This window comes from Pterocles gutturalis, unplaced genomic scaffold, assembly GCF_000699245.1.
Source record: "Pterocles gutturalis isolate BGI_N339 unplaced genomic scaffold, ASM69924v1 scaffold25340, whole genome shotgun sequence".
NCBI classification, from domain to species: Eukaryota; Metazoa; Chordata; class Aves; order Pterocliformes; family Pteroclidae; genus Pterocles; species Pterocles gutturalis.
Genome location: NW_010144099.1, coordinates 1 through 12,631, shown reverse-complemented (window position 1 = coordinate 12,631; position 12,631 = coordinate 1). Strand labels below are relative to the sequence as shown.

General features: G+C 47.1%; 1 protein-coding gene across 1 annotated transcript; it reads right to left on the bottom strand.

Moving 5' to 3' along the window:
- Nucleotides 1–650: 650 nt before the first annotated feature.
- Nucleotides 651–7,305, bottom strand: LOC104470175 (calcium-binding protein 8-like; the record flags this gene model as incomplete). Its single annotated transcript, XM_010085007.1, has 3 exons — nt 651–778; nt 1,859–1,861; nt 7,120–7,305. Coding segments are annotated over 3 exons (317 nt in total), but the record flags the coding sequence as incomplete, so codon positions are not given.
- Between the last annotated feature and the right edge of the window lie 5,326 nt (nt 7,306–12,631).

The window sequence follows — 12,631 nt, the reverse complement described above, 5'->3', positions numbered from 1 at the left end:
GTCAAAGGCGGAGTTTGCGAAGCAAAAATAGAAACTTTGTATGATGCTGGCAAATTCTCCTCTTTTTTTACCCTGAAAATACTGTACAAGGATGCTTTAGCTCCCCTCTAATGCCATAAACTCAAAGGCATGGTCATAAGGGAAAAAAAATAGTGAAGCTGGAGTACATGAAGTAGAACGAACAGGACTTGCTTGTGGCAATGCTACGATCAACTTCCTGGGAATGTGGGCCCAGCGGAGAGCTACGCAAAATAGTCAGTTGGCCCCTAAGTTAAAAGACAGCCCCGCTGTGATAGGTCGTGAGGCTGTGCCTCCTTAAAACTGCAGAACAGGCTGCTGGGTGAAAGTTCCTTCCAAGTTACCATTGCTGTTTCGAAGCAATAATTCGGGACTCCTGTGTATGGTTTTTTTGTATTTATTGCATTAGGAAACAAAACCTTTAAAGCATTAAGACAGCCCTTTTATGTCCCTGCCAAAAGGATGTAGTTGATTCACAAGACACGTTACGCTGCTGGCCTCAGGCTCCCTGTCGAATGATGCTTTATCTGCCCGCCTCTGTCTCTTTGCCGAGTGAGAGTTGGTTCAGGGGAAGCTCACCTGGTGGCATGCGCATGCATGGTCAGTTTGGTTCACAGTGTCGTGGTGAGAGGCTACTCCATGCCGCTCCGCAGGATCTGGTTGGCCGCGATCAACATCACGCTGATAATAAAGGCCATGGCGAACGCACAGATAAGGCTCTTCCGGACGCAGGTCTGTCTGTTCTGCTTCTGGGCGTGCACTGCGGGGGAGACACGGGAAAGATGAGATGCTCAGTCAAAGTAATGGTTTTGCTTTCCAGAGGATCAGCTGAGCTCAGAAATCCTCCTTTGCCTCTGATTATTACCCTCTAGTCCACACCTCCCCTGCGCCAACCATGTCATACCTCTCCCCGCTGGGACTGTTCCCAATAATCCACCTTACCTTTCATTGCTTCCAAACCGCTTTTCCTAAGAGACCACCTTCTCACACTGCAGGAAGTCATAGAATCATAGAATAGTTTGAGTTGGAAGGGACCATGGAGGTCATCTGGTCCAACCCTCATGCAGTGAGGAGGGACATCTTCCACTAGATCAAGTTGCCCAGAGCCCCGTCCAACCCGACCTTGAATATTTCCAGGGACCATCTACCACCTCCCCTGGGCAACAAGTCCTTTCTCTCTCACCTTGGCTTTTAAACCCTTCAAATGCTTGTAGATGTGTTTCAGTTTATCTGTGTATTTCTTTCAAGACCTTTATGAAGTTCTCTCTAAAGTTCTTTAATTGAGAATATTGGTCTTCTGTGACTCCCCTTAAACTCATCCAGGTTTTTCCAGTTACTGGGAATGAGCAGAGATTCAAGCTGTGCTCCCTGACAACACTTAAAACCCCACTGTGATAGTTCCCATGAGTGTGCACAGCACGTTAGTCATTCTTCCAAACTGTCTTTAGGTTTTCTGTGCCCAAGCAAAATCAGACTTATTAAGAACCTTCTCAAATGAATGCCTGCAGAATAACCGTCAAAAAGAGGTGAGAGTAATTTGCAGCAGTTAAAATGCAGGCAGGTTTGGGATTTTTAGTGTTTGACTTAGTATTTATTTATTTTTTTTTTTAAGTTCATCAACGAGGATTCATGCTGTGACTCACTAAAGACAGTTCATGTCTCTGTCTTAGTCTCCCTACCTATGAACATCAGACCAGTATGTGGTATTGGGGTACCATGAGGATTAATCTGTTAGAAAAGGCTCTGAAGGTCCCCTGAGACAATCACAGAAAGCCAGAATATCCTCACACACGGGACAGATAGTTCAGTCTTGTTTTGGCCTGAGAAGAGATGCACCCACCCCCTTTTTCCAGTGGATGGTCATACTTGTGCTGATGGGAGACTTTCAGGTGGTCGACAACAAGCTCAGAATTACATTAAACCTAAAATGCAACCAAGAAAAGGCTCCAAGTGCCCACATTTGGAAAAGTCCAGGAGGATTTTTTTTAGAATATATGGAAAAAAACCCTTGTTCTGATCCAGGCTTGAACCTCATTGCACGAAGAGGAGGGAGCACAGGATGCTGCATTTTGAACACTTGTTTATCCCCGCTCACTTCCTCTGGCCAGGATTTAGCATTGCCTGTCTCCTAATCCCCGTTCCCACGCGGTCCCCCAGCACCAGCTCAGCGCCCGAGGCACCATCAGCCCTCATTAGGCAGCCCTTGGAGTCAGACTGCCCAGGGTAGGGAAACACGGCACTGCCAGCGCTCCGAGGGGCTCGCTATATTCTGTGCAGATAATGAAATGCCCCTTCCAGCAGCTCTCCTCAATCACTTGCTTTCTGCTCCTGCTGCTCTACTCCTTGATTCCTCTGCTGGCTTTTATAATGCACACGGAATCAATACTGTGGTTCCTTGGATTTGTGCATGATGCCCCAGCACTTTGGAAAGCTTGTTAAATCACAGCTTTAGTTGTTTCTTTGTTTATTTTTCTATTATTTCGGTACTTTGAAAGCACTCCCAGCCAGCAGACAAAACAGTGACATGAGCCATCACAGTCAGCATTGCCATTCAATGTGGGGCTCTGGTGCTGACTGGGAGCTGCAGTCAAAGACTGGACAAGGCTTTTTGTGATGGCAACTCTCCTGTTCAAAGGGAAAGAATAAAACATGTTCAGTGTTTCTTGCGGGAGTGTTCCTGAATTGAATAATTTCTTCAGTCTTCTGTTGTGCCATCAAGTGAAAATAGAGCTTTAAGGTAGCAGGGTGCAGGTAAGTCATCATTATTGTTCTTCACCTACTGAAGGTACATCACATCACCAGATAACCTACCAAATAACTTCAGAAGAAAGGGGAAAGGTCTGTGCTGAAATGTAGAGGTGTTGCAGACCCAGAGAGACCCTCTTGCTCTTGGTTGGTTACTCCAGCAGGAAGGTGAGTATTACCATTCATCTGTCCCCTCACAAACCACAGGGAGACAAAGAACCTGGAGTTATTGAATTCTTCACTGTAAACAAGACTACGTGCTGCCTTGTGAACTGTTCTTTTAAATATGAAGACCTATTTGCCCTGTGCTCACTGGTGAGCTTTTGCCCTCAATACTCTCATGTCTCAGAATCATCTGAGCACGGCATCTGTGCTTTTCCCTGCTGATTTCCATAGCTGGCACTGTCGCAGTGCTGGATGCTCGATCTGTTTTGCATTTGGTTGCCAGCAGGAGTTTTTAATACCCATGGGACATCCAGGGGTTTGGACGTGACCTGGTTCCTTGAACACGGTCAGAGCCTGAAGCTCCTCTGGAGGTGCCCCAGCCTCTTCTTAAGAGAGAGAGCAACTCCCAGGCTATCCAATGTAAATGAGATCTCAAGAAGCAAAGGTAAATCAAGACTGGGTCATCCTTCATCTTCTCAACATGCAGAGAACTCGCTGGCAAGGAGGACTCACCATGGTGTGACTGGGTGGCAGAATCAGAGCTACTGTCACTACAACTTCTTCTCCAAGACATGGGGTTAATGGGTCCAGCCCATTTCAGGGTGCATCAGCCCACTGCCTGTGGCTGTCAGGCTGGTCACGATGCCCATGGGGAGGGTGAGATGGTCAGAGTAAGTGCTGAGATCCTTCTCGCCTGCACAAAAATGCTTGTTGACATGAACAGCCACAGTGTATTTATAGAGGCTTCTGTCATAACCCTGCCAAAGGTGAGCGATATTTGCTTTCTCTGGCTGGCTGGAGTTCTTTTCATTTGAAGAGGTCAGTTTTTCATTCCCAAACCCTTAGTTGAGCAGTGGATGGTCCTAGTGCTTGTCTGGGGGAGCAGCGAGGGGAGCTGAGGCAGCTCTTGTACATCCAGTTAATGTGACTGTCAGGGCTGGTGATGAAATACCCGTGGCAGACAGCATGGGTCACCGTAACCAGCCGGCTCTCTTGTTTGCCACGAGCTTAATGTCGTGTTCAGATAAAGGGAACTGCCAGACAAATGATTTTTTGCACTATAAATTTTTGGTAGTACAACGTTGCTGCAAACAGTTGTCCTTTTCTTGTGTCTCTTCTCATTAAAACATACACTATTCTTGGCTCTCAACTCCATTCTCCTGCCCTAAGCATTAATAAAAATTGAGAGAAAGGCTAAAGACATAACCATGCCTCCCTTCTGGTTGTGTTCTTTATCGGCGGGGCTGGTGTGGGCTGCTCGTACTGCGGAGTGGAGCGTTTTCATTGCTTTGCTCTTCATCAAGAAGAAGGCAAATGAAAACCCCGAGAAATGTGTAGGAGGAAAAAGTTGTAATGTAAGCCTAGATCTGACGTCTCAAAAATGACTCTCATGTTCAGAGTGAACTGAACAAAACCTGGGGCTTGTCCCTGGCCATAATATGAATGTTGTAGTTGGGTTAAAGTGTGTGTGGCTGTGTGTGTTTATGAGTGTGGGAGAGAGAGATAAGGTATATTGTCCGTGTTATTATAGCAATAATATTACATCGTTGTAAAGACCTTATGATGACAAGAAGCCAAGATGGCAAAATTGTGAGTGTGACAGAAATTTGAACATACTTGTAGCAGTGGCGATGTTACCTGTACAGCTGTTCAGCACCTGGTGGGGCTGAGCCAGCTAACCCCAGGTGTGGAAAAGGGGTGATGTCTCTGTCCACAGGATGGAGAAGGGTTTCAGGGCTTCTCTTTGATGGCAAGAACATACCCAGAGGTGACAGCAAGTGGAGATGCCCCATTTTGGCAAGGTACTACTGAAAATACCTGCTATGGCTCTTCCTTTAGGGGCCATTCCCAAATCTCAGTGAAAACCATCAGGGCTCAGCTGGGCTTTATTCCTACCCATAATTAAAGGCACTTCATTGGGGCAGATGAAACGTACATTAAATATAGATGTGAGCCTCTAAGCTAGTCCCTTTAGGCTGCCTCTGCAGTTGAAAGAAATAGGTGCTTTTTAAGGTGCAATTCATCTCCCAAGGTAGCACCTAAAATAAGCTTGAGGAACTATACCCAAAAAGCATCTCCTTCACTCCACTAATTAAGAAGTGAGTAAGGGGTCACTGACTTACAGGAAAACCCTTCTGTACAGCCATTTAAAACAGTCTAAATTAAAGCCATTTAATTTAGACTGAGATGCTCTCCAACCTTCCTTACAGCTCACCCTTAGTGCCATTGACCCATGACACAAGGGTCTATAATTTCTGTTTTTGAGCCCTGTAGGGATCTTGGTGTCTGGGAAATGGGAATGCCAAGGGTCTAAGAAGGTGTCTCAGGTAATGGCATGTCCAGCCTGGAGAGCTGCAGGGATGCAGCCAGCTCCCAGCCTGCCTTTCCTGGGAGAAATGCTCATGTCAGAGCTGCCATGGACGAGAACCATCCCCTTCTTCTGGGACCTGAAGCAGAACTTTGCATCTTTGTTGACAACACTCAGTTGATCTTTATTCTCTGGTGGATTTGTGTGTGTGTTTATTTCTAAAAACATCTAAAAAAGGGTCTGTTTTGCTTCTAGGTTCTGCCTAGCACCAGCAATGCCAACATCCCACGAGAAAAGCTGTTCCTGCTGTACTTTTGGAAGCTGGGACTTCCAAAATGACATGCTGAGCATTTCGCTTTTCGGACCCTATATATATATTTATTTTTTTTTTGCAACTGGGATAGTTCACCCAAGTACCGAAGCTGAAAGCAGCCTGCGTGCCTCTCGCTGCAGTGACAGCTGGCGTACCTCTCCACTGAATCAGCAGGTCACCGGGGACTAACAACTCCATTGATGTAAGTAAGGATCTCTTCCTCCCTGCCACTCTCCAGGAGGAGCAGAAAAAGAAAAGAAAAGAAAAGAAAAGAAAAGAAAAGAAAGGCAAGCTGCTTGGCTTTGGCTTGATTTGAAGAGTGTTTCTGCTTGCCTCCCTGCTGCAGGCTTTTCAGAATTCAGCTGTGCTCTTCTACATCTTTTCTGCAGTATTTAGCAGAGGGTGAGTGTGCTGGATATAGCTCCTGAATCCCATTAATTAGCCAGGCTTAGAATTGCACTAATATTTTTGTTTTGTTCTAAAGACACTTCAGTGTCCCTGCCTGCTGTCCTTTCAGAGGCTATGTGACCCCTCATAGTATCAGGATTTCCCCCCAAATATAAAGTGGCATCGCTGTGGGTGGGAAAGCACAGCAGCTGTCCCAGAGTGATATGTACAAACCCCGAGATTCTCTGCTGGTATCTTCCCAGACTTTTCTGCACTTGATTTATATCTGTTCAGTCATTCGGAGCAGCACAAGTTCCCTGGCCAAGAAAATCCTTCTCTGAAGCTGCCTTAAAATGGGGAATGTTCTTGCCAGTGTTACTTCTATTCAAAGTGCAAAACCCACTGCAAAAGCTGAGGTTGTGTCTGATCCCAGCTGCTGATCAATGGTCTTGAGGCACTGCTGAGAGGAGGCTGTGTTAAGCAACAGCTGCCAAAACAAAATGATTCCCTTTCTCTAGCTGCCTCCAAGGATTGCTTAGACCTTGACCTTGCAGACACTCTGACATGCGTTGTGATGAGCTGTCCTGTGGTGCTCTGGTGTAGAATATTGCAGCCTTACACCCGTGGTCCCAACAGCGCCGAACAAGAGGTGTGCAGGATGGGAGGGTGCAGAGGCACCGTCTCTGCTCGTTGCTGATGTTACAATGCAGGGAGAGGACTCTCCCCAGCTGCTCACTGGGAATCCAGCGCAGAAGACCTCTTTGTGGAAGGACAACAGAAAATTGGTGGAGCCTCACACAGCTTGCTAGAGCAGGACCCAGCGCCAATGAAGTCTTTCCACGACAGGCTGAGAGAGCTACGCATATTTCTGAAGGGAAATTAAGGCTCTCTTAGATGGGGCTGCACATCCCTCTGCCTGCATCCCACCAGAGAAAGAAGAGCTGAAAGGCAAAGCACCCACTAGCTCATCCCCCTGCCTGAAACAGACTCAGCTTTATTTAGATGACATGGAAGAAGGCTAACGGCAGCTCTTGAGCTCTCTAAGTGTGTCATTGATACTCGGTGTAAAATAACTCCATCCTAACTCTGTGCTTGCCCATTGCACGTCACTGATCAGACTGAGTTTTACAGATGAAACAGAAAGAGAATAATCGCACCCAAGCACAGAAACTTTCTCTCTTACCTTCAAACTCTGTTTGGCAGTTGCCAGAGTTTTCGTTTAAACTCTCCTCCTCATTGATAATGATGTTCTCGATGTCCTTCATCGTTAGGTGGTCCCGGAAGGCGTGGTAGAGGATGTGTTTCAGCTCTTCCAGTGTTATCCTCTGCATGTCGAACTGTGGGAAGAGGATCAAGTCAGACTTAGCCACTGGTATCAAGCATGGAGCTCAGAGGAAGAGAAGCATGTGGGCATAATGCAGTTCCCTACTTGGGATTTTTTTTCCCACCTCATTTCAACACCTCAATATAACTTTGCAAATTCTGCTCTTTTGGATTCATTTAACACTAACAGTGTGAAGGTTGCAAATGGATGTTGCTGGAGCTCTTGCCAGCTTACTTAATGCCGGCAGAGCAGTAGAGAAACACAGCCCTGTGCCAGGGATGGTCTTCCAGGCTGGAGATGCAGCAATCCAGTATCAGTCCTGGCCATCCCAGCAGAGATTAAACCCCAAGAGACTCCTCTGGTAGCTCTTACACCTTGCTGTGAGCCACAACCTTGAATTTGCCCCTTTTTGCCTTCTAACTCTCCAGTTGTGCCTGTGTGGCAAGAACAAACAGAGAAGCATAGAATCACAGGATGGTTTGGGTTGGAAGGGACCTCCAAGATCATCGAGTCCCACCCCCTGCCATGGGCAGGGACACCTCCCACCAGCCCAGGTTGCCCAAAGCCTCATCCAGCCTGGCCTTGAACCCCTCCAGGGATGGGGCGTCCACAGCTTCTCTGGGCAACCTGGGCCACTGCCTCACCCCCCGCACAGGAAAACATTTCTTCCTGATATCTCACCTAAATCTCCCCTCTTTCAGCTTAAAACTGTTCCCCCTCATGCTATCGCCACACTCCCTGATCAAGAGCCCCTCTTTCCCCTCTTAGCTGACTTCTGCTGTAGATACAGGAGGTAAATGTTGTTTTTACACACACCAGATACTAAAACCAGATGACGAGAATATGCAGAAATGGAGATTTTTTTTGCAGCAGAGGAACTTTGCACATGTGTGAGGTTCATGGTATTAATATCTGCTAATGGTGCAGAAGAGCGAGCTTGCACAGGCTGGCTTGCAGTGCAGGTGAGGAGACCGGTCTCTCTGGTGCAGTCAGTAAAGAAGGATGGAAACGCTCCAAGTCACCCCCAGCATTTCGGAAACAGTACAGCAAGAAATTCCTCCTCCTTTCCCCACAGCCTGATAAGGACAGGACAAACCTTATCAGCGCTGAGCTGCTCGGTGTGTTATCTAGGGTCGTCTGCCCTGACCACTGCTGCACACCTCATTGCACAGATGCAAAACTGTTAATCCTTAAAGCAGTTAACCAAGAAAACTAAGTGTACTTTGTTTATAATCTGGACCCCAGAATATTTATGCATAGCTGTGTGTGTATGATCAGATTTGCACCCATCTATATATATTTATCCATCTATCTTTAGAAGCGCTGATATCTATAATTCTATTTATTTGTTTATTTTCTGCAACAATCAAAAACCTGGTGCAGAAAATCTGTGGAAAAATGGACAGCAGGAGCAAAAGCCAAAGTTCCTGTTTTTGCCCCAGAGGAGTTCTCTGAAAAGCAAGTCTGGTGCGTTTGGTGGTTTTGCTGCTGTCCTTGTTCCGCAGAGATTCAGCGTTCACGCCGTCCAGCTAAAAATAGCGAGCACACAATTGTCACCGGTGGCTCCTTGTTGCACGGTTCAAAGCCGGATTGCAAATCCCTTAAGTATTTAGGCACAAATTTCCAGCCTGCTTTGTTGTGCGTGAGGAAATCTCACCACCCATATTCTGCTTTCTTTAATGTTAAAAGAGCAAGTAAAAATCGAGCAGCTGTCTGCTTCACCACCAGCATGATTATGAAAAGCGTTTCTCTTGGCAACTGGAGGTGTGGAAAAGGGGGTTAATTCATACAGTTGCCTTACAGCGGTGTCGGGGGGTGTCATTAGTGGAGGTTTGCAGAGTGCCTTGAGGCTGCCCGGGGTTTGCAGCACTCCTGGTCAGCTTTCTGCAGCGCTGATTGTACACCAGCACCGGGGAGGTAAAAGCAATGATTTCTCGCCTTCCACCCAATCCTTCATTCCTTTTGAGTCCTTGTCTTGGGGAAACTCAAGCCTGAACTTGAGCCCCAGTGTCTTCCTGAGTCCACCCCTATGCCAAACCCATAATTTCATCCTGGTGGTCGCAGGAGCAGCCTGTCTGCATGCGGTTACCCCATCCCATCTCATCCGGGGCTGACGTCCAACCTGTGCTGGAGTTTTCTTCCTGTTCTTGGCTCAGGGACAGTTCTCTGAGGCCAATAAAAACTTTATTTTTTTTTTTTTTAATTTGCTGTTGTTTATGGGCTTGGTTTTTCCCCCTTCAGGGAAGTCTTTCTAGAAGCTGTCCAAAAGTCATGTTCACCCATCCCCAGATGGCTGCTCACCCCTGGGAGTGCTTCACAGCCCAGGGCAGTGTCTCTGAGACCTGCTCTTTACTTTTTTGAAGATATCTGCAGGGATGTGTGAGCCTCCTTAGGACTTATTTCCTAGAAGTACTCACAGACTCTGTGTCTTTGCTGGTCCCCCTCTATTCCAGCATTGCCACTAACAAGCTTTCGCAGAGCTTTGATGTTACTTGTTGCTTTGCTCCAAGCTACCTGGATTACAAACACCATGCTTATTGCCTAATCTCAGCAATGCTGAAACAGTAATGACTTGTGGGGCTTGGGCTCTTCCTGTACTGGTTAATCTGTCTAGTGGGAAACAATGGTTTTCTTGACAAACACGCGTCTGTTGCTGCATCTCCAGCTCTTCCTTTTAAGCTTGATGCTAATATAGGGAGAAATTGCTTTTTCAGTTGTTCTATTGGCATTTTGCCTTTTAGGAAGAGGAGCCATCTCAGATGGGGTTCACAGTCACCCTTGTTGGCTCATGTCTGGCCTGTTGGCCAGCATATGGCCATTGCTCCTGCTTTGGTCTATGCTCCAGTGCATGCATACAGGAGGCATGTCTTTCAGTATACGCGTATCAGCACAGGCGTTTGTCCAGAACAGGCTGCAGCTCGGTGCAGCCAGAAACAAGATTTTGCACTGGGCTTGGGCTCCCAGGTAATTTCTTCTATTATCATTGCTCTCCAAACTGGCAGTTTCCCTGATTTACTTTTCAATTACTCCGCCTTTTTATTGTTGTAATGACAGTAACCAGGGAGCAACTCTTAACTTTTATTGGCTCCACTGAGAGGAAAACTGACTGTTGCAAGCTGAAAACTTTCTATAGGATTTATAATTAGAAGAAATCAATGATGCTGCTTGTGAACTGGTGTTCTTGGAAAACACTGTAAGCAGTGATGTAGAAAGAAACTCTGTCTAAGGCTGAGGCTCAGATGCCTCAAGTGATGCAGGGAGTGCCCAGAATGAAAACCTGTGCTTGTACATTTGGCTTCTGTGGAGAACATCAGAAATCGTCTGTCCACTGCAGTTTCTGATGGCCCTCAGTAACTGTCCCCAGCAGAAACATCTCCTGGAGTTGGAGGATGTTGTCCCAATAAATATCTGGAAGGGAAAGTGGACCTGATCTGTTCCAGCCTGTAGCTTCTGGACTTCTCTCAGATTTACATTTCCTGCTGGGAATGAAAGCAGGGTCCCTACCAGTTCCTTCATTCTCCCTACCCCCAGTTTCCAAAGTTTGTGGCTGGCTGGCAGCTACTGGACAGCAGAGCACTGCTGTCACTCCTGGCACCAGGATACTTCTGTGTCCTACCTGGCACCTTCTCCTTCTGCTCTACGCAGGGAAAGGACTCTAGGGGAAGAGTTTGCTTCTTTGAAGAGTTAAATCCTGAAATATTACTCTTGATAATTTCCTTTAATATCAGCTCTGCTTTTAAAAAAAGAGTGGGAGGCTCCTCTCTGGAATCCTCAGTTGGCCTCACTGCCGTGCAGACAGGGTGATGCCAGGTTGGGACCTTGCAGCAGTGTGAGCAAGTCACGTTGGTGACATGCAAAATCTTCTGAAGCCACATCACTAAAAATGCTCTTCTCAAGAAGTGGGACTAGCTCCTCCGGCAGCAATGGTTTTAGCTGGGAGAGCACTTGGATACTTATTTATCCTGAGCCTGTTGGGCACAGGTTTTCCATTAAGGCATCTGAAAAGGTCATCTTGGGCTGTTGAGGGCTCCAAGCTGAGACTGGGACAGCAGCAAGAGAGCAGGCTTTTGCCTGGTGCTTTTGGAAATCAGGTCTGCAAACCCAAAAACATCATAGACTCATAGAATCATTTAGGTTAGAAAAGGTCATCGAGTCTGACCGTTGACCTAACACTGCCAATCCCACCCCTAAACCATGTCCCTAAGTGCCACATCTACGTTTCATAGATTCCTTGTTTGGGGCAGCCCTTATGGATCTCTGAGTAATGAGATAACGCCTTTGTTTTGCTCTCAGACCTATTGCCTATCAGGCCACTGGTGTCTTGAATACCTGCAAGGCAAATGCAGAGGGGCTCTGCCCATTTTTGCAGCCAACAGCCACAACAGGGGGATGTGGCCCAAAAACTACCGGGACTCTTTGCAGAGCAGCTGGGCTTTGTGCTGCGCTAACCACAGTCACGTCGTTTCTAGGCCGCTTTGAACGCAGGCAGCTCTGAGAGTGCTCGCAGCCGACTGTGGAGCTGCTCCTTGAGCCAGCCGGGCTTTTGAGCTCATAAACCATGGATCTGGGACTTTTCCATAGGACCAATGGTTCGTCTTGGCTGTACATTAAAGGACACAGCCCCAGTGTGCTCCACGCAGATTCTAATGTCTCTGCCCGGGGGCTGGATGAATGGCTGGTTTGTACCGACTGTACCTCCCAGATAAGCTCAGCCACAGATATTTTATATTGAGAAGAAAACAGTGTATGCAGGAGAAGCCAGGAGTCTAGAGGGTCAGGGGGGCCAGGCAGAAAGGGAGCGAGCTCCTGCAAGCGACGCTGCGTTTGCAGATGTGCTGGGATGTGCTGGGAAGGATGAAGGGCTCAGTACACACACCTAAGAGGCAGCAAGTGCCAGTTCAGTCCACAGCACTGTGGCAGGACCCACTGTAAAAACTCCTGGATGACCTTTTATATATGCATATAAAAGTATTGTCTTGTTTTATATATACATAAAATATATAATAAAGTGTAAAATGTGTTTATGCATATATATATATAAAACGGGGGAAATTATGAAATATTTTCTAAATGTCCAGACATTTCAAGTCTGAAGGTTTCTCCTTATATATTTTTTTGATCAAAGAAAACATGTCACTGAAAGAGAGAACATTTGCCAGCCTGAAGTCTGAGTGACTCTCATGGTCCAATGTGGGACAGAGGGACAAAGCCTCCTTGCCCAGCACCCAGCTGCTTGGGACAGCTTCTCCACCCTACCCCAGGCTTAGGGTGGCTGTCATCCTGGTGCCATTTGCTGACACAGTCTTGGGGAACCGGCAGCATCCCCAGAGCTGCACAGGAGCCCCTCGCCTGCCGGGGAGCGGGAAGGGGG